This window comes from Calonectris borealis, chromosome 9 (assembly GCF_964195595.1).
Source record: "Calonectris borealis chromosome 9, bCalBor7.hap1.2, whole genome shotgun sequence".
Taxonomy (NCBI): Eukaryota; Metazoa; Chordata; class Aves; order Procellariiformes; family Procellariidae; genus Calonectris; species Calonectris borealis.
Window position 1 is genome coordinate 3,406,558 of NC_134320.1, and position 26,618 is coordinate 3,433,175.

At 42.0% G+C, this 26,618-nt stretch overlaps 1 protein-coding gene and 2 non-coding genes across 8 annotated transcripts in view; all 3 read left to right on the plus strand.

Moving 5' to 3' along the window:
- Positions 1 to 8,542: 8,542 nt before the first annotated feature.
- The window catches only part of ATG16L1 (autophagy related 16 like 1), a 28,649-nt gene continuing 10,573 nt past the window's right edge, over positions 8,543 to 26,618 (plus strand). The window contains exons 1-12 of one of the 6 annotated variants that reach the window (XR_012674807.1): positions 8,543 to 9,174; positions 10,060 to 10,153; positions 12,488 to 12,593; positions 14,127 to 14,200; positions 14,417 to 14,668; positions 15,559 to 15,624; positions 18,419 to 18,508; positions 19,267 to 19,323; positions 20,293 to 20,395; positions 22,949 to 23,054; positions 23,173 to 23,243; positions 24,792 to 24,863. Coding sequence is in view for 5 of the 6 variants with exons in the window: in XM_075158018.1 (XP_075014119.1) it covers positions 9,060 to 9,174; positions 10,060 to 10,153; positions 12,488 to 12,593; positions 14,127 to 14,200; positions 14,417 to 14,668; positions 15,559 to 15,624; positions 18,419 to 18,508; positions 19,267 to 19,323; positions 20,293 to 20,395; positions 22,949 to 23,054; positions 23,173 to 23,243; positions 24,792 to 24,863 (1,206 nt within the window). In the remaining variant the exon portion in view is untranslated. The remainder of the gene's footprint in view (positions 9,175 to 10,059; positions 10,154 to 12,487; positions 12,594 to 14,126; positions 14,201 to 14,416; positions 14,669 to 15,558; positions 15,625 to 18,418; positions 18,509 to 19,266; positions 19,324 to 20,292; positions 20,396 to 22,948; positions 23,055 to 23,172; positions 23,244 to 24,791; positions 24,864 to 26,618) is intronic. The other 5 variants (XM_075158018.1, XM_075158019.1, XM_075158020.1 and 2 more) reach the window with 5 other exon arrangements.
- On the plus strand, positions 20,592 to 20,862 carry LOC142085910 (small Cajal body-specific RNA 6). The gene has a single exon (XR_012674872.1).
- Positions 23,653 to 23,916, plus strand: LOC142085911 (small Cajal body-specific RNA 6). Its single transcript, XR_012674873.1, has one exon.

The following is a 26,618-nucleotide window of genomic DNA, read 5'->3' on the forward strand; positions in this document are numbered from 1 at the left end:
GTGGAAGAGGACAATCTGTAAAGTAGAAATCTTTTAAAGAGAGAGGTTTTTCTGCTGTGCAGGTTGGAGTCTCAAGGCATCATTACTGAAACACCTGGCTCTCTAACCTACAAGTCAGCAAGACGGGCCAGGAGCTTACGTTCCTCTTGCTTTATTCAACAGAATTCTCTCTGTGTAACCCCCATAATTCAATAGCTGTGGTATTTCCCTGGCCCTGGGGAGCATTTCACTTTTCTATTCCAGATTGCAGAAGAACTCGTATGGCCACAGAGTAAAACCTTCCTGGAGCAGGTGAGCTTTCTGTCCAATATGGAGAGTTAGATCAGTTCCTACTAATTCTGTGGCGTGTTCTGGTATGTTCGGAGATGGAAATGTGACAGGAATTCTACAAAAAGTTTTTAACTTCTCAACAATGAAACAGGCTCAGATTTTCTGTGTTTATCCACTGACTTCCTAAGCTGTAGAAAAGAAAGTATATTCCCCAAAGTTTGCAAAATAAGCGCTTCATATAAAGCAAGGGTAGCTTCTTGCAAAAATATTCTCCCAATTGCGAATATGTCTTAAATTTGGCACAGATTTGCAGATAAACAGAGTTTGAGTATACTGGATTACTAAGGCATTTTTTATATATATATATATTTAAACTATATATATATACAGGTACTTGAGTTGGCCTGTCGTTGAGAAAGGCGTCTTGCTGAGGGAGAAGAGAAGCTCTCTGCCAAGTTTCCAGCGGAAAAAGATGCCTTACTATTCCCATGCCAAAAATGCATTACTTACCCATTTGTGGCTCCAAAGAGAGTCTGAGTTATTCTCTATGACAGGAATGATGGCAAATGCCACCACACTTCTTGCAAGTGGAAAATGTTCAAAAGAAGGCTCCATAAAGAGCTTCCTGAGGCCTCTGCAGAAGAGAGAGTTCTCAGGTAAGCAGTTTAGACAGAGCGGTAGAGATGGGCTGGTGCAAAAAAAGTAGTGGGATGATGCACAATACTTGTCTTTACGGTGAGACTAGCTGTACCTTGAGCCGATAACGCCAACTGTGGGAGCTTGCCAGATGTGAATATTAGAAAACTGAATTTAACAAATAAGTCGTGTGCTTATGTTTGTTTTGTTTCGTTTTTACTTCCTGTGATAAAGCCTATAAGATGATATCTACTGGTTTTACTGCCCGTGTCCTGAATTAGATGAAACCGGGACTGAACACAAGCTTCTTTCTCTTACGTCCCTGGGCCTATGACTCTTGCAAAACCAGGCACATTTTTCTGCAATCTCTGTTATGGTCCAACTAAGTTAGTACAGGTATGGGTACAGGACATAAAGTGAAGGGTATGAATTATCCAAAAATTTACTGATTTCCCCCAGATGTAGTATCTACCCGTAACCTTCCCGCATTCTTTAAGTTCTTAAAATAGCTGCAGTCTTAGTGTACTTATTTCCATGGAGACCCAGCTGTCAAAAACGCTTTAAGTTCCCAGCTACAGGATATAATGTTGTAGAACACAGTAGCTTTTTAAAACCCTGTTTCCTGCCTGCACCTGATGCATGTAATGCAAGCTTACTTGTCCTCTCAACTGTAGAACTATCTCAGGGCACTGTTAAAGCTAGTAGTGGGCTACATACTTCTTTCCTGGTAAAGGTAGGGTCTTACAGAAAACAGCTCAAGGAGGAGGAAAAATAGAAGGAAAAAAACAAACGAAGATGAGTTAGTCACTCCAAAATAGCGAGGAGATAATTTTTATGTTGTTAGAAGTGATGTTGCTTAGGCTTCTAGTCTGCTGGGGCCAAACACTCTCTTTCTATACAGCTTAAAACTAATCATTTAGTCACTATCCTCCCATTTGTTTTTAAAATGAAATTTTTTCTAAAATTTTTAGCACATTTTTCTGTTGTCCTTGTGATAGTACAATTAAATTAGTCCATGTGATTGAAGGGATGTATTGTCCAAAAATGAATTGATTCCCCCCTAGACAAAGCTCCTAATTTTTATAATATTTTGAAGGCTCAGATATTTGTGTATGATTGAACCGTTGGTGTCAGGACTAGCTAACTGACCAAGGTGACCCAGGGCAATTCCCAGAGATCTCCTAACCAGTGGCCCCAGATGCCATGGATTGGTTGGAAATGCACAGTATCCAAATACTTCTTTTTTATTTCCCTGATCTCTGCCTGAGAGATCCACACTTTCCCCTCAAGGACATTTGCTAAAGAGACTCCATCCCTACCCTCATTTGTTATATCCCTTGATGATAACATAAATCAGAGATGCAGCAGGTGGACTGTGCACTAGGAAAGTTCAGGTGATGGTGAGGGCTTCTCTTGATCTGTAGTAACAATCGACAGTTTGGTGCCATAACATACGTCAGCTGCATCTGCGTGGTGCTTGTTTTGTTGAGGCTGAAGTATTTAATGAAGGAGGCGGTGACTTTCCCTATTTTCTGTGCACAGCCGAAGCAAGAGCCGAGTACAGCTGGAACTGTCTCACATAGCTGCTCACATCTGCCACCTAAGAGGTGTTGCAGTCACCCGTGCATTCCTGCAAGCGCCTATGGAAGGGGCTCATTATGCAAGTGCTACAGAATCCAAATAGTCATTTCAACATGCCAAATTTCCCTGGTGTAGAAAAGATGTTAGCTGTAGAGGTACAAGATGTTCTTTCTATATATATATAAGCAAACATCGAGTTATTATTCACATGAATATGAAAAAGATCTCCTTTCTAATTCCACGGTGTGCGCATGGTGTTGTTTCAAACGTGGTTCTTAATAAGAAGTATTTTAGGATTGCATTTGTGTTAAAAATTCTGAAGTGTCTCAGAAATTCTATCACAGTTGAATCTCAGGTTGACAGAAGAGAAAGATTTCTTTTAACCTACTGTAACTTGCTATATTTTTTTCTTATGCATAATGAGATAATGCTTTATCTCATTGTGCATCACCAAATTTCCCTAAACTTCTGTTCTCAGTTCATTACCATTATCCTGTTTTATTAATTTTATTTACAGATCATCTTTGTACTAGCTCCCAAGTCAGCTAAACAACAGGTACATTAGACATGCTGAGATTAATTCAGCTCTGCAGAACTATCCGCTGGTTCACAATGTCATGTGTATGAATCCAGCCTTTACTGCAGCCATGGTTTATTTTTGTCACAATTCTGCTTTATTTGATTTCAGCTTCTAGAGATGAATAAAAGTTTTGCCTGAAAAGACTCAGTTGCTACAAACACGTGGAAAAGCTTCGACGTATCCTGTTAGATCAAAAATAACGGGCATTCTTCTGTAGCGTTCAGAGAACTGTAATCAAAACTGTATTCTCAAAAACCCACTATTGCAGGAGACATCACGAAGACTAGCCATGAGCGTGTGCTGAGATGTGGGGATTGGACTAGATGATCTCCAGAGGCCCATCGAGCCTCAACTATTCTGTGCTTCTGTGATTATATTTAAATTAAACCATTCTGTCCCAGGGATGGTAATCTGCTACACATTACAGTTATTATTAACACTTTATTGCATTTTTTCCCAAGGTCTGGTCTAGATAACATACAGAATAAATTAATCTCTCATATCATAAAGCATTAGATTATATCATAACTAATAGAGATAAAGGTGGCACACAAGAGGGTAGTAAATGTTGGGCTCAGGAAAGAATGAATGAATGGGAATGGATGAAGGAGACAGGGTCCAGCAACAAGCAGAAAGATTGCAGAAGAGCAACCAACAAAGTAGAGACTTCGTGGAATGAGAGAGAACCCAGCAGAAGGGAGGTGGGTAAAAGCCATCTCCAATAGAAGCAGGTCGACCCAGAGAAGGGAAGAAGGAAAGACAGCAAAGAAATTGGAAAAGGAATGAGATCTTTGCAACAGAAAGGATGAAGAGTTAGCACAGAAATTATGTCTGCTCTGTACCTTACAGCAGTTTGCATCTTCACAGTTATAGCTTGTAAGCACAAAGAAAACGACCAGATGTGGGAAATGTTCCCTCTTTTCAAATGTAAACTCAAAGATCCAAGACAAAGCCTAATTTGAAAATGGAGCTTTGAATTTAACTTAGCCTTTGGGAAGGACACTGGTAATCAGCATCTTCCCAGAAAATGAAGATTTCCGGTTCTCAGTCAGAAAACAATAAAGGAAGTAACTGAATCCGAGCACCAAGCTTCAGTCCGACCTCGCAGCGGGTTGAAAGGGAAACGTCGCATCAGAAACTCTTCCACTCACCTTTGAGCAAGGATCCGTTTCATCACTTGAGTGTCAATCACAACACGGCCATCTCAGCACAGAATCTCCAAAAATTAGGCTGGAAGGGACCCTGAAGGGACCCATGCAATCCATTCACCATACCAGAAACGGGTAAACTACAAAATTCTTTACAGAGGAATGTTTTTAACCGGTCTTATATACCTCCCGCACAGGAGTTTCTCATCTTCCTCAAGCAGTCTGTTTCAGAGCTTCACTAGGCTTACCAGCCCTTCCTCATCTCTAGTGGGCATTTTTTGGTGGACTTTAAGCCCTTTTAGTCTAGTCCTGTCCCCCATGAACAAGCAGATCAGGTTATTGTCTTAATTTTCTGACACACCATATTTACATACTGCTTTCATGCTTCCCATCAGCCTTCCCATCTTTATAGTAAACAATCCCAACTGCCCAAATCTTTCTTCTGGGTCAATTCTTCTATATATTTTGGTCATTCCTGCTAGGCTACTTCAACACTCTTGATTTTTCTTGAAATGTGCTAGCTAAAGCTGGACATGTCTCCACCAGAAGCCTTGCTCTTGCTGACTAAAGGGAAAGGATCATTTCACGTCTCTTGCTGACGACAGCCCTGTTTATCTCCGAGACGAGGTTTGCCTTTTTCGTGATAGTATGCTGTTGCTGACTCGCGTTCAGCTGGTGAACCAATACAAACCCTAGGTCCTTTCCTACGGATCTTTCTGCATTCGCGTGCTCTGTTCCTCCTGCCTGAGGTAGTACCTTGCCTGTATCGCTGCTGAACAGCATCCTGTCAGTCAGGAGAATTTTGAACTGGAAACCTGTTCTCTGGCATACTTGCAGTCTTCAGTCTGCAGTGTCTGCATGGGAAACTGCAGCTGCTGCGGGTGTCAAGAGTGGAGCTTGCCATCAGAAACAGAAGTGGATTCAGAAGCACGACAGAGATCTCACAAAATGGACAGCACCTTCCAGGAGTGCCAAAGTTACACGAAGGGCAGGCACAAAGACTCTGAGTGAAATCCTTTTTAAACACGGACTGTAGCATATAGCTTCTGTCTTTAGTGGCACTTTCTGGCTGACTTAACGCAATGTTGGACTGCATTTAGATACTGCTTTTTCATCTCCCTGTTCATTTGTAAGTAATTAAATACAAACCATTGTAATCTGGGGGTAAGACTGTACCTCTAGAAGGTGGTGGAGGGTTTAACCTCACAGCTAGGATGCACAGACTGCACCAGCTTGTGGACTAGGAAAGCTGGTGAAGATGCGGCATGGCCCCACATACGGGCACACCTGGGTGCAGAAGGAAGTTGTCCCAGAGTTTTTTCTTTTTATCCAAGAGTCTGTGACCAGTACAGTGCATGTTTGACTGTTCCGCCTGGCTCCGCTATGAACTCCTCTGACAGGCACTTAATGGCTGGCCCGTCACCTGGTGAAGAACTGGCCCTCATGGCAGGTAGATCAATAAAGTATTTTGATATTAGCCTTTTCTGTGTCTCTTCGCACTCTTGCATGCTTGGTGCATGCTCTTCCTTCGCAGCTGCTAACATCTGAAATTGCCTCCCTGTGTTCCCCTCTACTTGTATCTGCTGAGGAGGGTTTCTTCTCCTTTGCTTTTTTCCCCCCAGATGCACAACTACCAAATGCACAGTAAGCTTTCTATGGGAAGCAAAGTTTCCACCTCTATGGATGCAGAATACAACATACTCTCACTGGAAGTATAGATTTTACTTTTTCACTGCGGTATGAGTTTTCTGAAAATTGTCTTAAATTTTTATTCCTGAATCAGGCTGTTGAACAAGTTGGCAGATTTTAATGATGGTGGTAGCAGAAAGGTGCTTCAAATGGAGAAAATAGCCATTTTCAGTCTGAATGAGCTATTTTATCACGTGTTCTTGTAACTCTCTGATATAAAAGGAGAGCAAGATGACAGATGATGACATGGAGCAGGCATGTGTTATTGGAAAGACTGCCAGAAGCTTAAGCTGAATTTAAGAAGAAAGAGGAACTTTGTATGGGAGTGGAAAAAGCATCGTTAGCAGGTATTGCAAAAAAAAATGAGGATGTCCTGCCCACTAAGGAAATCGTAGATTACAGAAAGGTGGACATCTTTAACATAGTGTGATTTGTCTAAGATTCAAACATATGCAGATGATAATTAATTGAAATCCTTCCCTTGGAACAGTCTAGCAGTTATTGTAAACAGTAAAACGTATACAGTGTTTCCAGTAATTTATCTACTTTTTTCTTCTTTTTCCAAGCCATTTCTGCTCACACAGATCCCTTTTTCTGCCACACTGAAAGAAATAGTGGACAATTATTTTCTCTCCCAGTTTTAGTAAGAAAAGCCTATTCTCAAAAGGGAGTTGAAGGATTTTTGTTGGAGAGGCTGAAGGAAAGCAGGTGGTTGGCAATTCAAAGGTAGTGACAGACTTTGGGGCTAATTATATATTAAGGCCAAGGTCAAAGCCTCAGGAGAGAAGTAACTGAGTCTGATCCCTGTATTTCTGTATTTTTGTCTTCCCCCTTTTTCTCATGCTTCATGTTCGGTTTCCTCTTTCTCTGCAGAGGATTAAGATGTAGAGAAGATGATTTGAAAGGATGAATTTCTCTCAGCACTGCCCTTCAGGAATTCAGTAACTATATCCATAGAATTAGGACTTAAGCTTACAGTTACAAGTAATTTTACATTTTTAAACAAATTTTACATTAATCTAATTTGATTTTATGATATATAAGCAGAAAAAAGTAGGCTGTGTGCTTACACTTGGCCAAATTAGTTTTGTAGAGAACATGCATAACCTTGTGTACTGTGTACTTGATAAGACAGAGCTGTGAGTGAACTATTATTAACTCAGCCAGCAGTGCTCTCTCCTCCAGTGTAATAATCTAGTGAATCATCTATTTTATTCTGTTACCATTTAATAACTGGATCTTTATTCATTTACTCAAAAGAAAAACAAAACAATTTAGGTAGTCCAAGACAAAAAGCTTTATGAGTCCTGCCCAGTTTCAAATTAAATTACAATAATATGATTACCTAACACATTACTTATGAAGTTAAGCAGTTAAAAGTAAAGGAATGAAGCAAGCCGTTATGGATTTTTACATTTGCTGGAGAACGCATGGTTTCTTCGTGACACTGGACGGGATGTGCTAGTGCAGTGAAGGCTGCCCTTCTAGTTTATGCTGTGTTCCAAATAATTTTTCAAAGTAATTCTATCTAAAACCCCCAAAACCACACTTTATTTCACCACCACTCTCCTTACAGCTGCATAACTCAGTAAAGCTTCATAACTGATGCCCTGTATGCCCTGCTGGAACTGGAGGTTGTCTTGTGGAGATTTGGGGAAAAGACTACAAAAAACACTCAACAAATAGTATCACAGGTGTCTCTATTTTGGGCAATGCGGTACATCACCCTTCTAGCTGTACAGCTTTTAGTAACTATTTAATGTTCATTCACAGTAATAATCTTACTTTAAAAATAAAAGGCAAAGGCATGAACATTAGACTCATGGCTGGTAAGCCAGCACATGCCCTCGGTGCCACACGTGCACCAGTCATTTAGTTCACCAAAGCCCCATCAAAGTGTCACATACTTCTTGGGTGACATAATAGCAAAAGCTTTTGTTATTCTTTTAGGGAAGCTATTTATGTAAGAGTCATGCTTTCTGAAACAGTGTCCTTTCATCCTCTTTTAAAAATTAGAAATATTAGGAGATCCTGGTGAACCTGTGGCACTCTCCGCACTCCGATCGTTGGAAAAAATAAGTGGTATTAATCATACCAACTTCTTTGAGTCGACCTGAATTCATCCAGATTCACCCCATCAGGGGCAGGGGGGAGGAGGGGAAGCTATGCAGGCTTCAAAGAGCAAGCCAGGATTCTTTCCTGACGGGTGACCTCAGTTAGGGCTGCGCTTTCGGGGCGCCAGGCATTCACCTCCTTTGGGTTCAGCTCAGAGGGGCCTAAACCAACCCACTCCTGGCCCCTGGCCCCTGCCCACGGGGAGGGCGGGCGGGCAGAGGGGTTTGGTTTCTCCCCGGACCAGGCGCTCCCGGCCACCGGGAAGGGCGGGAGCGGGGCAGCCCTAGGCGCCGGCGGAACGCTGGTGCCCCCCTCGCTAACCGCAGCTGTCGGTACTTATTTCGGCCGGTATGGCAGGTGCCCGGCTTTCCCGCTGGGATAGCCCGGGGCCAGCGACATCCCCCTCGCCTATAGCGCAGCGGCCCGCCCCCGCAGCTGCCGCTGCCGCCTGAGGGGCGAGGCGCATGCGCCTCTGAAGGGGTGGGTAGAGCCCTCTCAAGATGGCGGCACAGGCTGGATGGCGGAGCTCGCCGCTCTCAAGATGGCGGCGGCGCACGAACGCGCTTCCGGGAGGGGGCACAAAATGGCGCGGCGCGAGGTCCCCTCTCCTCACAAGGGTGCCCGCCCGCCTGCCCGCGCGGCGGTGGAGGCCGACCCCGTGCTTGCAGTGCGACTTCGTCGCGGTGCTGCCCGGCGCGGGGGCAAGGGTGGTGGGGTTAGCGGCGCCGGAGGGTGGCGCCAGGCAGCGGCGGGGCAGCCGCTGTCGCCGTTGCGGTGCGCCGCTGAGGGGCGAGGGCCCCTGACAGAGCGCGGCCGCAGCGCCATGGCGGGCGTGGGGCGGCGGCTGCGGGCCGCGCCGGCCGAGCCCCGGCTCTGAGAGGGCGCTCCTCGCCGCCGCGCTCGCCCCGTCGAGGGCCGGGCACCGGCCTCCCGCCGCCTCCCGGCGCTTCTGCCCGCCTCCCCGTCCCCTCGGCCGCCCTTTGCGGGCCGCGGCCCGGGCGGAGCTCGCCCCCGCTGCTCCTTCCCGCCGCGCCGTGGAGATGGCGTCGGGGCTGCGCGCCGCCGGTTTCCCCCCCTGGAAGCGGCACATCGCGGCGGAGCTGCGGCGGCGGGACCGGCTGCAGCGGCAGGCCTTCGAGGAGATCATCGGGCAGTGTAAGTGGCCGCGGCGGCGTGGCTCCCCCGGCGGGGTTGAGGCCGAGAGGCACTTTTCTTTCCCCCCCCTCCTCGGAAAGTGGGAAAAGGACACCCCCCTTCTCCCCCCCGCCTTTCGTGTGTCGTTTTCAGAAGACTGGGCGGGAGCGGCGTGTTAAAACTGAGAAAAGTTGGGGTTTCTGCGTTATCGAGGAAAATAAGTAGTTGCTTCTCTCGGTTCCCTCACAGGCTAAGCCGAGTTTGTGGTGTGGACAGCGATTGAATGTCTAAATTGTCTGCATAATTCTCGCTCAGATGTTTGTAGAATTGAGAACAATAGTGCTATTGACCATGTTCATGATCTTTTGTAAAATTTAGAGCTATTCAGGGGCCTCTATTCAGGGCCAGCGCTTTCTATCCAGCGCTTACTTGCCCATCCCTCTCCTGCCTCAACTGTGACAGGAGTGAATGGAAGTGGGGGGGTCACCTAACGCTGCTGGCTCACGCTCTGAGGTGCCGTATGTTACTGGGGGGAAAGCAAACGAACTTCGGAAGGACTGTGTTGGATGTAACCAGGTCTCTGGCAGGTCTCTTTTCCTTGTTGCTGTCGGTTGAGGGGTTATAAAGAGTTTGAACTTTGAACAGTTTTAGCAAATAGCTATATACTTCCCCAAGACCAGTCCCACACAGCATCTGGGTTAATGAGGAATTCTTAGCATTGTAGCTGAATACTGTCTTAGTCTGCTGACATCAAAGAGGAGCGCGCACTAATGTGGTGGAGGCTTACATAATGTTTGGTTGTGTCAGAATAATTAAAGATACTCGATCTTAGCTGGTAGAAGAAGAGGGTGGGAATCTGGTTTTGCTTTTTGGTTATCTTCTTAATTGCGCTTTTTGCCCTTTCAGATAACAAGCTACTAGAGAAGTCGGACCTTCATGCGGTGCTGGCTGATAAGCTTCAAGCAGAAAAATATGACATGCAGAGCAGACATGAGATCAGGTATTTAAAATTCCTTTTCTGTCAGTCAGCTGTCTGTCACGCATACTATAACCTAAACCATTGCTTGATGCATTACATAAACATCTTCTAGATTACTACAGTAACTTGGAATAAAACATACTGGGAAATCTGTTGATCTAAATAAACTATAACTAACTCTAAACATGTGATAAAGTTACAATATGTTTACAGTATACAGTGCAGAAAGATCTGACCAAATTTTTGACAGAAATTAATTAATCACAAACTCAAGGTATGGAGGTGGACCAGAATGAGCTTCTGCTTCTGATCTGTTTGCCTTGTAATGCTTATAATGTTTGCCTGGTGTTAGTTCCTAATGATTATGATCTGACTCTTGAAATTGTCCAATCTTACAAGCGTTGCAGGGAGAAACCGATGTCTTGGTTTCTTTCTATCTGTGTTATCACGTAGAATGGGAGAATGGAGAAAATCACGACTGTGAAGTGTCAGTCCTAAATAAGCACTGTATGCTAAAACGAACGTGTCTTCTGCCTGCTTTTAGCAGGATTTTTTCAGGAAACTTCCTCTCTAACCTGGGAGTAGCACTTCAGTGCAGCAGGCAGGGGTCGTGCTGCTTATTCTGTTGGCATTTGAAACCACAGCAAACCAATATGCTAGTAGCGTGTCCTTTGTATGGACAGCATGTAAATCCCAGCAGGTAAAGGCTGGTGGGTTCTGCTCTTGGTGTAACTGAAGAAAAGGCAGGGCAGTAGCTCAGAATTTCCTACTTCTGTAGAAATTGCTTCCTCTGTTGAAGCTCTTTTTGCTATATAATGTGAAACTGTATATGCATGTCTAATTGGGATACAAAACAAATAAATATAGTTAAAGCTATTATATACTATTACTAGTAAGGAAAGGAGAACTCCTGATTTTACAGGAATTGCAGGCAAAATGTCAGTGTTTGGCCAGCAGGCTGGAGTTAACTTTCACCTGTGTGAAAGTTCTCAAAAGCTTTCTGATGACTGCAGTTGTCTTGAACCATCTTTAGTTTATGGGAATCTGATTCTGGTTGAACACCTACTCCAAGAGGTGAGGCTGGAGTAGACGAGGATGAGAAGAAATGCACAAAAACAGCATCTTCAAAGTAAATACTAAGCTGAACCATGATACTATCCTCAGTGTATGACAATTTTTTGAAACAGAATGAATTCCCTAATCCTAGATAGCTGAGGAAAATGCTTTTACTTACCTTAAGGCCAAGGAGGAGTGTCTAGTTCTGGCTATAGAGCTATGCATGGCCAGAATTATAGGACACGTTGGCTATTGCCACAGGACTTGGCTTTCTATCTGTTTGGACACAGTTTTCTGGAAATGCAGTGTCTTCTAGCACAGCATTAGTTCAGTGAGGTTTGTTTGTTTTTTGAGAAGAGCATTAAGTTAACTGATATCAGTGAGACCTTTCAGCTTCTGAATGCATTATCTGTTTCCCATTGGACTGTTACAACACAGAATGACTGCAGAAACAGATGCTTGTTCTGTTTTCTGGTATAATAGTGACAAACTTAAAATTATTAGTTTTAAAAGCTGTAATTTATAGTATAGCTGCTAACTTGCTCAAAGTCTCTGTGTGTGATATGTATATGTGTGTATATGCTCTTAAAAAACTGACTTCTGTTCCTGTCTCTGTGCTTTCAAAGACATGAGTGGTAAACGTTACAATCATAGTTGTCTGGGGGGTGATATGTGTGTTCTTCTGGAAATTCCAGAATTAAATTAAAAATTTAATTACACACAATCAAAAAACACCCCAAAACCTTTACACAATAAGGCTAGAACATTCTTGGGACAATGGAGAAGTGACTTGTAAGACCTGGGACTATAAACCCAAGGGCCTGGGAATATACCCTTGGTTCTCTGGCTTTTGGTTCTGTGCCTTGTATTATGTTGTCTCCAGATGTTTAGCATCTTCGAGGTCCACCAGCTCCCTCCAAAACAAATTTGAGGTGGTAAAATATTTGTAATTCTTCCAGAATTTGGAAACTTTACTTTTAAGACTCAATTGTCTTCATGCAAATTTAAGCAAAGGCTGGTTTTCTTTTATTTGTGTTTGAATTCTATTTTAGAACTGGTCAAAAAGGTGAATTGAGTCCTCAGTAAATTTAATTTTCCAGTACTATATAATGGCGTTTTGGTTGGTGAGAAGTGTGTTGTGGGAGAGCCAGCTGTGGTTTAGTTTGTTATGAATGACCTGTGTCTCTGATGTAGTATAGAAAATCCAAGGGAGTTTGTCCCGAGACTAACTGGTTAAAGGCACAGGAGCAATTGGATTCTAGTTTGTGACATTTCTTCTTCCTCTCTCTCAAACTCCAGTCCAGGACATGATGGCACATGGAATGATGCTCAGTTGCAGGAACTGGCACAGCTGAAGATAAAACATCAAGAGGAGCTGACAGAGCTGCATAAGAAACGTGGCGAGGTTAGAAAGTCCTCTCGTGTTCTGTATGGTCCATACGTGGTCCTTTGTGATTTTACCAAGCTTAATCATCATCATATATTTCTCATTTCATGTACAGCCTTCTTAAGCTCCCCATGTTGATGATTAAAATAAACCAGAGATGGTTGGTCTTTAAAACTGACAGCCAGGAGATAAGAACTTATGTTGTCAGCATAGCATGGTTTTTAAGAACTGCTTAATTTTGTGTTTCACAAATAGGTTTTTAACTGTATTTATTAGAGGAAGGAAGGAATTGATCCAGTTTACAGAGCTGCACATGACCACTAGTTCCACATTGAAAAGACTTTGAATGAGTGAGAGAATAGGTGGCTGTGTGTGGTTTCATTTGTCTCTCTCACTTTGCAGGACCACTGCTATAAAAGAGTGGACAAAATAAACAAGCACAAGCAAAGGTTGAAAGTGCTATGGTGTTAGACTGAAAAGGGGGTGCTGGTTCTGCCATGTAGATGCAGTAGGGAGCCCAGGAGTCCTGTAAGCTATGAGACTTGGGCCTGGAAGAGGGGAAAAGCTGCTATCTCTTTTTTTTTTTTTTTTAAACGGGAAGATGTGGAAGCTTCATTAGCAGAATTGTTTTTTAAAAACCACAGCAGTGGATTGAGTGAGTCCAGGAGCTAGTACCTGAATGATACTGCAGACTTTTATAGGGAGAAGGTGGGAGCGACCTGGAAAATGTTATCATGGTCCTTTGATCACACCTCACTGGAGTTGTGAAGAAGCTCCAGTGTCAGTAATTCTGAGCTTTTCAAAGAGGAGACAGCTTTCTACAGGAGGTGTGCACTGACTAGTCAAAGCAGTCAGAATTCCTTCTTTCCCCTCAACCTGGTGTCATAAGCCATCTACCCATCTCTTCTCAAAACTCAGTCTTCCTCCTCCCTGGGCAGCCAAGGCTCTGCAGGCGGTGGGGCTTGCTGCTGCTCACTGACTGGGTAGCTGTGAGCTGGCAGCGGCAGCAGCTCATTAGTGTTGGCCTCTGCCCCTCTATTTCCTGTGCACTGCAGAGACTCCACCAGCAACTTTGTGGGAAAACCCTCATGAAACCTGTGTTTACAATATGTGAGCTACATGTCTCCTGTAATGGCTGTCCTGGACATAACGGGAAGATTTGTTGCTTGGTTGTTAGTATTCATGTGTTGGTTTACTTACCTGGCAATTTTTAGGTCCTGTATTGATTTTTCCACGACTTTAAAATAAAATTTCTTAATATGCATTCTGTTTGATGTGACTTTATTAAAGAAACTTTTTGAGGGAAGGGAGTGAGGTATCGAAGAACAATAACTTTTTGACAACTCATATTTGAGAGTAGATTCCCTGACTTAATGACCTGTGTGATAGGGGCAGTAAACAGATCTGTATAGAAAGCTGTGAAAGAAGACCTGAAGGGTATGCTTCCTGCTGTGACGTTAGATTGGTCTGTACTCTCGCTGGTTGCTGCTCAGTGTGTGTTATCCAGCTGGCATCCCTGCATTTTGTAATGTAATTTTCTCCTCTCCCTAGCTGGCCCAGTCTGTAATTGATCTGAATAACCAAATGCAGCAGAAGGACAAAGAGATGCAGATGAATGAAGCAAAGTGAGTAGGAACTGTTTCGTCTGTGTGGTTGGTAGGAGACCCAGACTTCTGGTTGAGTTATTGTAATATTGAGTGTTAAGTGCTATAATATTCTCTAGGAGTCCTAGCCATGGGCTAAAAATTCCTTTGTTAGGCATTGTATAAATAGCACAATGGTAGATGGTATAGGTCCCAAAGGAGATCCTCATTGTTTTGTATATTTTATTGCCATTCTAGGATTGCAGAGTATTTGCAAAAGATCTCTGAACTGGAAACAGAGTGCCAGGAATTGCGTAGCAAACTGCAAGATCTTGAACGAGCTAATCAGACACTGAAAGATGAATATGATGCTCTCCAGATCACCTTCAATGCCTTGGAGGAGAAACTGAGGAAAACTACTGAAGACAACCAGGAGCTGGTCTCACGTTGGATGGCAGAGAAAGCACAAGAAGCCAATCGTTTAAATGCAGAAAATGAAAAGGATTCAAGGTGAGATTGATGACCTCTATTTGATAAACTACTTCCCAATATATTTTTGAATACTTGTGAGTGCATAGGATAAAACCAGATTTAGTTTTGGTCTCTATTCTTGCACAACACAATGAGAGTCCAGAACTTGGTGTTCCTTCTTTTGGCCAACACAGACGAATGCTTTGTGAAAACATTCCTGTCTTTTAAATGAATAAAACATGTTCTTTGGTTTCTTGAGCAACATTTAACTATGGCCTAAAGATCATAAATCAGATGGAAACTGGGGTTTTTTTGCTGGTATTAGATTTGGACTTCTCTTCTTCATATCGCATCTTGATACTACTCCTAGTTTCATCCTTTTTTGACTTAACCAATTTAAGTGTATCTTGCATTCTGCTAAAAGGAGAAACTGCCATGAGACTGAACTATGTATAACTTGCAAATACAAGTTTGTACTTTTTTTTTTCCTTGCAAAATAATAATTTTTCTTATTCTTCTGAATTGCTTCAGCTTACTTGCCAACTAACAATACTTGGAGACTGAGCTATAAGACAAGTCTCATGGCACTTGGCAGTTTTATATTATCTTTACTAACATAATCATTATTTTTGCAAGTTCTTGCACTCAGAGTAAATCCACATTCATAGAGGTCATAAAGGGCTGTAGGTACACTTTGCTTTATTGCCTCACTCAGTTGATCTTGTCCTTCGCTATTCATGGAAAGAAAACTGCCTCTCCTGCACTGAGTGTCTTGAAAAGCAGGATAAAATCAGGGCAGTGGTCTGATATTTTTTTTTTTTTTTTAAAAATCTTATGAAGCCCATTAAAGCTGTGCAGGGTATCCTTTGGAATGAGATTGAGGAAGTGTGTTTTTTTTTTTTAAAATAACCTTGTTTTCTTTTTCTTAGGAGACGACAAGCCAGGCTGCAGAAGGAGCTAGCAGAAGCTGCCAAAGAACCCCTTCCTGTTGAACCGTAAGCAGTCTTGATTTACAGAGTTACCTTCATCACTTCATGCTTCAGTTTTATGTAGATGCATGATAAATAGTCTTTGTTATTTCTAAATTCGGAGATGTAGAGGAGTGTTTAAACTTTGGTGTAAAGTCAAAAATGTACAGTAACTCTCCCTACTTGAACTTCCAGAAGAAGGAGCTCTGTTATGACTAAAAATAGATGTTTGGACTCAAAGTCCTAAGAATGGTTCATATGGTGAATATATATTCTTATCTCAGCATAAAAACATTTGTTATGTGGTGCCTTTGGTCTTTTTCATCATGGAGCAATATTCTCTTGAGATGTACTGACAGGTACTGAGTTAAGGTGGGTAAAAGTATATTGATCACTTCCATACTGGGAGAGATTTATTCTGTAGAAAAAAAATAGATAGATGTGGAGTTACTTTTCCTGGCAAGCCAGAGATAGATATCTCTAGTCTCTTGTTCTTTTCAGCAGCAGCGCATGTATATTTGCTGCTGTGTTTACTCCTGGGTGGTATTTAATCAGCTGACTGAAGTGGGCAGTTGATGGTATAGGTGCTTTGCACCAGGTTGGTAAGGCTATTGGTGCTTGTGTTAGCCAAATCCAGAAAAACTTACATCTGCTGCATTGTTAGTGGAAACAGCTGAGACAGTCCTCAGAGCACTGCCAGAGCAGCGTGCCGGCTTTTTCTTGATATCTGTTATCTTTGTACTAGCATCATGTCATCACGTTGGGTCTCTGTGCTGCATGGCCTTGCGCAGGATAGGAGCAATGTGTCTCCTCTGGAAGAGGGCCCGTGCAAAAGGGTGGGGTAGGTAGGAAGAGCATGTATAAAGGGAGTATGGGAGAGCTTGTAGCATTTGGAAGGAAAATTGAAGCTGCGATTAACAATGCAACTACTTAGCACAATTTGCGTGGCTTTTTTTTTTAAGAAATGTTTAAATGCTTCCATTCCCGTAGCTTACTGAGGTGTGGCTCTCCATGACAAGATTACTGCTGACCTCTGTGTCACAGGCTAGTGGACAGTCCCAAGCCAGAGGACAGTCTTCCCAGCTTGTAAGAATAGTGATATCCCTTTTCCCCACGTTATTTGATGTAAATGCACACGGAATATCTTAGAATATTAAACTCTTCAATAAATAATGTTGCACTGAGGGGGGGAAACACACATGTAATGTCTGTGGCCACTTTCCCTATTAAGCTTCTTCCTCTCCATTACCCAAAGTGAGACCTTCCTATCTTAGAGCTGAGCTCGGAGGTAGCTGTAGCACAACAGCTTGAATATTTTACTTCCTATTGTGGTGGGATGATGGTCTCGTAGTGTTTCATAAATAATTTGATATGAGACACTGAGAAGTTAAGAAGCAGCCTATTTAAAAAAAAAAACCTAGAAAATAATTGCTTCTGTAAATTCCTCAAACTCTGCCTCACAGATGTTTTTGATTCCTTCTTTTTGATTTCGTAATTTTAGAGGGTTTTTATTGTATAAATGTGCTGCTTACTGAAGGGGAAAATAGCAGCATTTCAAGGAGTGTACCCTGATGTTTATATTCACTTCAAAAATATGTTAAGTTAACATGGAAAGTTTTTTTGCTACATACAATTTTAATAGCTCAAACTTTAGATTTTAAAAAAGAAATATCAGCAGAACTTGATAGTGTTTATTGAAATACCATACTCTGAAAGTATCAGACTATATTTTCCATAACCTTTTCGTATATACTGTCCTCCAATATCTTAGAACTTAAAGTGCAGCTATATTCTGAAATAAGAGATTAAAAATGGTCCCATCCTCTTCAATTCTTTTGCAGCTGAGTGTTATCTGATGGCAGGAATTGGTTTATTCCTACTTAAATGCTGAATTTAAACTTCCTGTTCAGTCAAATGGCATCAGGTTGATAGTTTGTTTAAAAATAGTTTGTCCTGCAAAATCAGCAGTGAAGGAAAAATCATCATAGAAGGAAAAAATACTGGGCTGTCAGAGCCCATGATGACTAATGGGGAAAAACCTTTTAGCGTTAGCAGAGTAGTTTAGCTGGATTAATTTATGGTATATGTATTGGAACCTCACACTTCTTTCTGTTCAGTTGTACACCAACACTTTAATGAAGTGTACCAAAACATCCCTCGTACTTAATGGAGCAGCACCTGAAGTACAACAGTATAGACAGTATCCAGACGTCTTTGGTGTGGATGAAGAAGGAAAATTCACTCTTGTGCTTTTTTTAATACTTCCTTGTTTTGGAACAGCAAAAAAGGTGTTGTGAAAATAAGATACCGCCTATATTTGGGGTTGCAATAATTCATGTTTTTGCTGTTCTGTAACTGTTCCAGCAAATATAGTTCACTCTGTAGCAAAGTCTTGCTCATATGTGATAGGTCCTTGTAATGCTGTATGTAGTGCTGCAACTGAAATATAATGCCTGTAGTAAAGAGAATCTGGAAAGGATGCCTGTCAACATAAATATGTGGGGGGTGAAATCCAACCCTGTTGCCAGTGAAGAGTGTAATTGGCAGCTGGAAAGAAAAAACTGAAATTTAGGTGCTGCATATACTTGTTTTCAGACACTGTATATTGAATGTAGTATCTCTAGCAGTGACAGCTAGATCAGTGTTTGTGTTGTCTGGATCTACCAACATGTTACTACAGCTAAGCAAACCTAGATGCGGGTTGGGCACAGACACCAACAGACCCTGGAACAGTGTCATCCATTCAGTTCATATACATCGATGGGTGGTTTCCATAGGAAGCTCTGGCCGATTGAAAATGAGGTGTTTTCTCTCACTTCAGCAGGGATGATGATATTGAAGTGCTTGCAGATGAAACCTCTGATACAGCTGAGGAGACGTCTCCAGTGCGAGCTGTCAGCCGGACATCCAGGTTTGTAGACCGAGAGATTTTTGTATCATGTCATTGAGGAAGAACAAGGGATGTAAGAGTTGGAACAATGTTGGGAATGTAACTTACACTTTTTACTTGCCTTTAGCTGGAACACAGTTTAGTACTTCCGCCAGAGCAGTATGAGAGTCATGTGCTGTGTTCTCTGTTACCGTGCTCTAGATAGGCTCTGTTTTTCCTTTGCTGTTTTAAATAAATTAAACTAGTGTCTGAAAAATCTGTGTTTAATCTTAAAAACAAAGGTTTAAAAGCAAAATAGACAATGAAATGGGTATTGCAGTGCCTATTGTATTATATCTCTGTTACTATACAAGATATCAATGTGACTTTACAAATAGCTGTGTTTGATTTTGCTGAAATGCTGCAAATATCTTCACCTAGATTAAATGCATCTTTTTCTTCCTCTAAAATAGCAGTGAGTGGAAAGTAAGAGGTAGTTACATAAGAACATGGATTAATTTGGTTGAAACTTCAGACTTGGCAGATTGTTATATCGAAAACCAGTAATTCACAGGGTGGAGGTTGAGGGAAATTGAGGAAACTTCACTCACAAATTATGTTCTGAGTTGTAGTTACTGGTGCCTTTTGAACCGATGCCTGCCTTTGGTGTTTTGTGTCTTTGGACTGGGTCTGCAGGGGAGGGAGTCTTTCCAGAGACCTGTTGCAATGAAATGTGTTTGTATTGATGTTTATGTTGAGAAGCTATTCACAAGGTTTAAACCTGTCCTCCCCTCCTTCAGTAAGCGACTCTCCCAGCCAGCTGGAGGCCTTCTGGACTCTATCACTAATATCTTTGGGTAGGTTAGAACACTTTCACCTCTTTGTTTTGTATATTGGTTTCAATGTACACCAAGGTCTTGGTGATGCAGGGAATACAAACAAATAATTTCAGCCTTTCTTCTAGCTTCTGCCTTTCTTTTTTTTTCTTTTTTGTTCTCCTCAACTTCCTGTTTCTTCCATCTTGCCGTGTGCTGACCTCTGACCTTTCCCTCCAGTCTGTCTGAGTCTCCCCTTTTGGGACATCAATCTTCTGATGCTGCCAGGTGAAAACATTATCCGCTCTTAGTCCAGCATGTGAATGTATTCCATTGAAGTAACACGGAACCCAGCTGCATTATCCTGATTAGATTTCAAATGTTGATAACACTGGATAGAAACTGTCTACAGTTAGAGAGGCGAGGAGCCCCTCTTTGTGGAGAGAATACATGGGGGTTGCTCTTACTTTCCACTGCACTTTGTTCCTTTAATAGGGTTATTTAAAATAAGTCGTTGGGTTCTATGCTTAGTATCCAGAGTGGAGCCAGTCCTTCTAAGTCAAGCTCTACATTAGGTGGACAGTCTTTGCTTAAATGGTGCAGCCCGAGCTTCTGAATGGAGCATTTTGCTGCCTGGGATGTAGGGCTGCAATGGTGTGGAGTCTCCCTAGACGTAATGATGGAGTTGCAGTCTCTCCAGCTGAACTCAGCTGCAGTCATTCCCGTGTTTCTCTTTCCTATAAAAAAAAGACTGCTCCAAAATGAGGTCAGTAATCAGTTCAGGTAACTTATCTGGTGTACTATGAAATATCTAAAGCCACAAGTGGATGTAGTGTTATAAGACAAATGTAATTTTTGAAAGATGGGATAAAAAAAAAGTTAAAAACTCCTTCCCCCATTTTTTTTAAGCACTGTACAGTGTAGTTGAGTGACAGGTACACATCTGGATGAACTCAAGAGAAATAGCATTCACTTCTCATTTTAAAATATTTCCACTTTGTTTCATCTCAGGAGGCGTTCTTTGTCCTCATTCCCTGCTCCGCAGGATAATGTAGAGCCACATCCAGGTGCCAGTAAAGAAGTGAGAGTGCCCACTACTGCCATATGTGTCTTTGTAAGTATAGAAGGAATTCTCGGTTTTACCATTCCTTTTACTGTCTTTGGAGGAAGTGAATCCTGTGATCTCCTGAAACTTTCTATTAACATTGCCAAACAAGAAGGAATTCTTGATTTGGTAGCATGGTTCATCCCATCTAATTCTCAGCCCAAATGCTTGTCGGGGACAATGTGCTTGATGTCTGACTTACTGAGGTCAATGATGACTAGTAAAAGGTCTGAGGGCACAGGGGAATTACACTCCATTACCCTCTTGGCTCCCAGCAGTCCCTGTTCTGTCATGCCATAGTAGAGCTATGATTGAGGAAGAGATTGCTGACAGTTTGGGATTAATTCAGTTCCAGTTCTCCACAGTGAAGGGAGTTGTGGCACTGAATGTCATCCAACAGAACTGGTTAAGAGGAGCTTGTGGTAGTGGGGTGTCTTCAATTGTTGTGTGTGATCTAAAGTTTTCAAGCTGAGACCTCCTTTATGTGTTTTTTTGGCCTCACAAGGCCAAATCTAAATTTCTGTGAAGGGCATCGCCTTCTGAATGGAAGATGTTGTGGTAAATTGTCTTCTAACGCAGCTACTTGTTTGAACGTTCCTCTTGAGCTTTCTCAGGCACTCCAGTGCTGGATGTGAATATTTCATGGATATGAAATGACTTTTTTTTTCATTCAGAGTAACAGAGTGGCTCACTGCAGCATGGAGGGTTGTGTATTCCTAGCCTGCCCTGTTACCATCTTCCCTAGTGGAAGTCATGGGGTGGAGGGAGTAGCAATGTTGCCTTAAGTGAGAATAGGGTCATAACTTAAGTGACAGCCTGGAGCTGGCTTGACCAGGGAGCATCAGAGGAGATGTTAATGGCTGCAGTATGTGTTGCAACCTCTCTCCTCCTCTGGCTATGTACAGCAAGCACAGTTGGTCAACAGATACAATAATATATAATATAATTTCATCATAAAAGGTATAGCAAAGCTATATATGTGAGGTTTTCAAGAACCATGTGAGAGGTTAGGTTGTTTTCACCTTTCTCTTGATCTTCTGTAATGTCATCTGAACTTCCAAGAGCAGCGCAGCCTGTCTTCCCAATATGGAGGGGCAAACCACAGTAGGCTGTGCTGACCCCCAGTCTTGGCAATGTGGAGAATGCTGCCCCATTCCAATTCCCCATCTTGCGGCAGGAGTAGGAACAGCTGCAGCAGTAAGCCTGTCAGACTGTGGCCGTGTGGAGGTGATGTGTGGTTAGCGCTGCAATATTAGAAGGAAAAAGTTCCTACTCATTTCATGGGTATCCATATGTTCCTTCTGGAGATGTTCTGTGTTATGTTTTAGCTCCTGTGTTTGGAGCCCAGGTGGAGTGTGAGGACATGTCTAGGTCCAGCAGAGCATTCCAGGAATGAGTGCAAGGACTCTGTGCCAGAGGTTTGGCAGATACAGGCAGCAGACCGGGCTCACTTCTGGAGGGATGAGTGGAACAGGCTTGGGAAGGCAGAGGAGGTAGTCACTTCAGCCATCATTCTTGGCCATTTCAGCCATAGTTTCTAGGCAAGACCTTTGACCACTTTTGTTCTGAATGGCTCTTCTGCACTTGTAGAAAGATCAGATTTGAAGTGTGATGACCCCTAAGTATGAGCTGGCCGACCAAGTTCAAGCAACAAGTTCCAGAAAAATACAAGTTTCCAGAAAAACTGATTTTGAAAGAGCAGTTACTGAAAATACTTAAAAAGTAATGCAGCAAATGAATTAAGAATGTGGTACTAATACTGTGTGGGTGAGTAGTATAAAGCTGTGAAATTAACGGGGGAAAAAAGGAAGGTATCTTAAAATTCTCATAGGTTTTAAAAGGTTAAGGATCACTATTAAGTGGCCAACTCAAGCTTCAAAACATTAAGCTGTGAGAAAGCAGGGGTGCAGGGGTGTCACTGCATCTGCAGGTAGGAACCACAGCTTAAGCCCAAGTTCTCTCAGAGAAGGTGCTGTCACAACTGTGCTGGTATTAATCACCAATATAAAGTAGCATTATCACCAATATGCTAAATGAATGCAGTTAATCTGTTATGCTGTTTTCTAGCAGACTTTCCTAACTCAAGCCTGACTTGAGTGTTCTGTGATTGCATGAACTGATTGGATCATGTTCCATGGCTGGCTCTAGATGGAGAAATAAAAAGTTAGTTTCCTTCTACAGCATATCACCTGTTACTGTTTTCTGTCCTGTCCTTTCCTTAATTTTTTTCTGGTATAACTTAAAAGCCTTACCTTGTAAAGCCTAAACTTATGAAGCATTGTGAGGCTTCTGGCAGTTTATTATCACTGTTGAGTCCTTGCTAGTGTTTTTCTTTATGTGCATTTGTTTTTTTCTTTAGATAAGGATCAGCCTTTTTGCTCTGTTTGTACACCATCAACCGTAGTAGAGTTTCAGTCTGTGGCTTTGTTTCCTATATACCACTGAAAGATCTACACTTGTGGTTCTGTATAACCTTTAAGTTCTATAGCTTTCTAATCTGTGGTTTTTTGGGTCTATGCTAATTCCATTTTGGGTGGCTGTTCTGTTCCTCCCGCTCCTCAGGATGCACATGATGGGGAGGTGAATGCAGTGCAGTTCAGCCCTGGCTCCCGGTTACTAGCAACAGGAGGCATGGACCGGAGGGTTAAGCTTTGGGAAGTCTTGGGAGGTAAATGTCTTTGCTTTGGGGTATGGCGGGATGCTAAACAAACTCATATTACAGTTCACTTTGTGTCAGCTTCTGTTCTAATCCATTGCTTAAGTTTTGTTCGTCTTTCTCTGTGCAGATAGGTGTGAGCCTAAAGGTTCCCTCTCTGGTAGTAACGCTGGGATTACAAGCATAGAATTTGATAGTGCTGTGAGTATCTGTGCAATATCCACTGTTTATGATTGGGAATAAATTAATTAAATTATGTTGTGCTCTGCTATCAATTTCCATTCTAATACTTTGAAAAGTTACTTAAGAAATGAGTTAAAATACTTATGAGAGTAACTGCAAATAGTTAAAAATTATACAAAAGATCTTTATTTGATATGCTGCAGTCTGTAATTCTCATCTTTGCTTTACAATTCAGAACATGATATGCAGCTCAGACATTGGCTGTTATGGGCTATTATGATAAAACTACAGAAAAATACACTAGGCTTTGTCTAAAGTACGAAATTAGTCTTCAGCTTCCCACTAAAGTTTGGCATAGCAGCACAAAAGCAGCAAATACACTGAGGCTTTATTTCTGTGAAGTTTATTTCCATAAGTGCTCTGCCGAGGTCTGTGATGAATAGTAAAAGGTCTGATTATCCCAAGACTTGCACTTCCATGACCTTTTCTCCCAGCAGTTTCTCACCAGTCACGACACAGTAATGGTGTGGCTGGCAGAGTGTTTGCTGACAGCTCGTGATGTGTTCAGTTCATGTTAACCTGAAGTATCAGAGACATGACTGGGATCAGTATCCAACAGTCTTACTTTGAAGGAGTTTGGGGTCTTGGATTGTTATAACTGGACACGTGATCTGACTTTTCTGCTGAGACCTCTCCCATAACACAATGCTTTACTGCATAGACAGTAGACCAAAGCGGACATCATTGCTTCCATTTGGTGATTCTGTGTGCTAAACTTTTGATACCCACCCAAAAGGATCCTTCCTTTGGACACTGACCAGCTCATTAGAGATTTGCTGACACTGTCAATCTACAGGAGAAACTAGTTCTGATTTTCACAAGCTGCTTGAACACATTTGAGTTGAGAACTGCCTGAGGTGAGATGCTAACGGGCTTTAAGGATTCAGGAAAGTCTTTTGAGATGGACAGGAGTGCAAGCATGAATCTTGTGGTGTCCATTCTCCATCATGGAGGACTTGGAAGAGCCCTAAGCCTAAAGCCATGAACAAGTCAATTTATCTCTCCTTGGACAGATTTAGTTTCTGGAATCTTAGTTTAAAATGTTAGAATTTTAATGAAAATTGGAAGAATTGGGCTAATTCCCTTCTGAGGCCTATCTAAGCAGTGGGGGTAGAGGATGCAGGGCTTTTTCCCTGTGAAAAAAAATCAAAAAAGAGGAAAAAAACCCACAATAGATGAGGGTAAACTAGAACCCGTTTCCTCACTGCAGCAGAAGTGAAAGGAGAATGTCCTTTCTGATCTGGTTGTTGTTATTCCTTTTTATCTGTAGTCATGATTCTACAAATCACTGTCACATTTGGATGAGGAAAAAAAGCCATAGCCTTTTTGGAAGTGGTTACACTAGCTTTCCTTGCTGGTATATGCTACTTTTTTTTTGTTTTTATTCTTTTTTTTCCCTTGGCAATATAGCACTAATATGGTTTTAATGATTTATTGGAAATACTTTTGAGTTTAATTTGCATATTGACTTGCAGAAGTAGTTTTAAATTAATCTTGTGTTCACAGGGTTCTTACCTCTTAGCAGCTTCAAATGACTTTGCCAGCAGAATCTGGACGGTTGATGACAATCGATTACGGGTGAGTCTCTTGAAGGCAAAGCAGTGCTCAGGTTGTTTCTTTCTTGTATTTTGTCTCATGGGAACATGGCAGTTTTGGAAGTTGGGCATTTACAGACACTTTCAATAATTCTTTTTGTTAACAGAATCTTTATTTCTCTTAAGGGTCTTCACAGCAAGACCTAAAATACAGTATTGGTCTCTGCACAGCCTTGCAGGAAACTCCAGTTACTGCAATAAAATACAGTTACTGTATTTTCACAATACAGCCCCCCTGCTAGCAGAACCTTACCACGTAAACCTAATTCACTTTTGCATCTGCCTATGTGGAAATGTAAATGCTTCTTATGGTTTATGGAGAACCGCTTCAATGTTTTAGCCTCAATCCAAGGAGAGGACTGCTGAATAAGGGTTTGCAGAAGACAAAGAGGGATTTTCGGTTTTAAGTCAGGAGCAGCGTTCTTGAAAAGGTGTCCTTTGCTTAGCTGTTAAAGGCAGCAAGCCTAAAAGCTTGACTTTATTCTTAATGTCTTTTGAAAGATTCCTTCTCTCCTCCCAACTCCTTTGTACTCACGTTCTTCTCCAACACTTAGCTCTAGTTTAAAGAAGGATTCACCTTTGATTGACTAAAAGAAAAGACTTTTTAGCTTTCTAGGAGATTTTTTTTAATTGTCATTCCTATGTACACTTTTCCTCAACTTTTTATTTTAGGAAGATACTACTTTGATGTTCTGAATCTTCTGACATTTCATGTCAGTTATAACCTACAGCTGCATTGTAATTCACTGGGTCATTCTCAGTGTGGAGATGCCAGGTCTCATTCAGGAAAGTGAAGAATATCAGTTCTTTTGCAGCTTCTGTTTGGCTACAAAACCTACTATTGCATGTGAGTTATAGTGAATAAAAGTTTAGCAGACTATAGATTACTCACCACAGAAAGTTAGTTATCCCTGCAAACAGCCACCTGGCCTTACAGTGTCTTCCTGTAATTTTTTGGTGTCCTTGGTGATTACCGGCTTTGAGTGAGCGCATTCACTGTTCGCTGAGATAAAATAGTGCATTCCTTGTTTCGAGAGTGTGTGGTATGGTTTTGTCGTGGCTTGCACATGAGCAGGAGGCAGTGAAGCTGAAATCACGGTAACTTTTGCCACAAACTCCCTACTTAAATGCAAATATCTGTACGTAATGACTGTGCAGCAAGAGCAGGAGATGCAGAGTGTAAGTTTAGATCCTCCTTTCTGGAGTTTGTGTCCTTTCTTAAGATGAAGTAGTCTTTATGGGATGATTCATTTTTTCAGAGTTTGTGTTGTGTATCAGGTTTGGTTTTTTCCCAAACTTTGCTCCAATTACTTTCTGTTCTTAATGGTTTTTCTTTTGTATTTCCCAAGCCCAGATTGCTCTGTGTAATTTGATAGTCCTTTGAGATTTAAAAAAAAAAAATCTATATACCAAAGATTTCTCTCTTGTTTTTCACAATTCTTACTTCAGTCATTCATTATCTGTTTTGTGGTTTAGTATGTAAATATTCAACAATTTGAAGTGAATGTGGCTCATGTTCTTCTCAGCCCCACAGAGCCTCCCCCTGCAGTTACAGAAACTGCTGCAGGGAGTTCTTCTGAAATCTCTGGTTGTCTCAGCTTTCAGGCTTGAAGATGTAACAACAGTTGAGGCTAGATATGCTGTTGTATCCTTGAGAGAAGCTCATTTTAAAAACCTGAAGGCACGATTTCCATTTTCAGCATGCTTTAACCCCTTCTCCTCATTGCTCCTGCAAGGC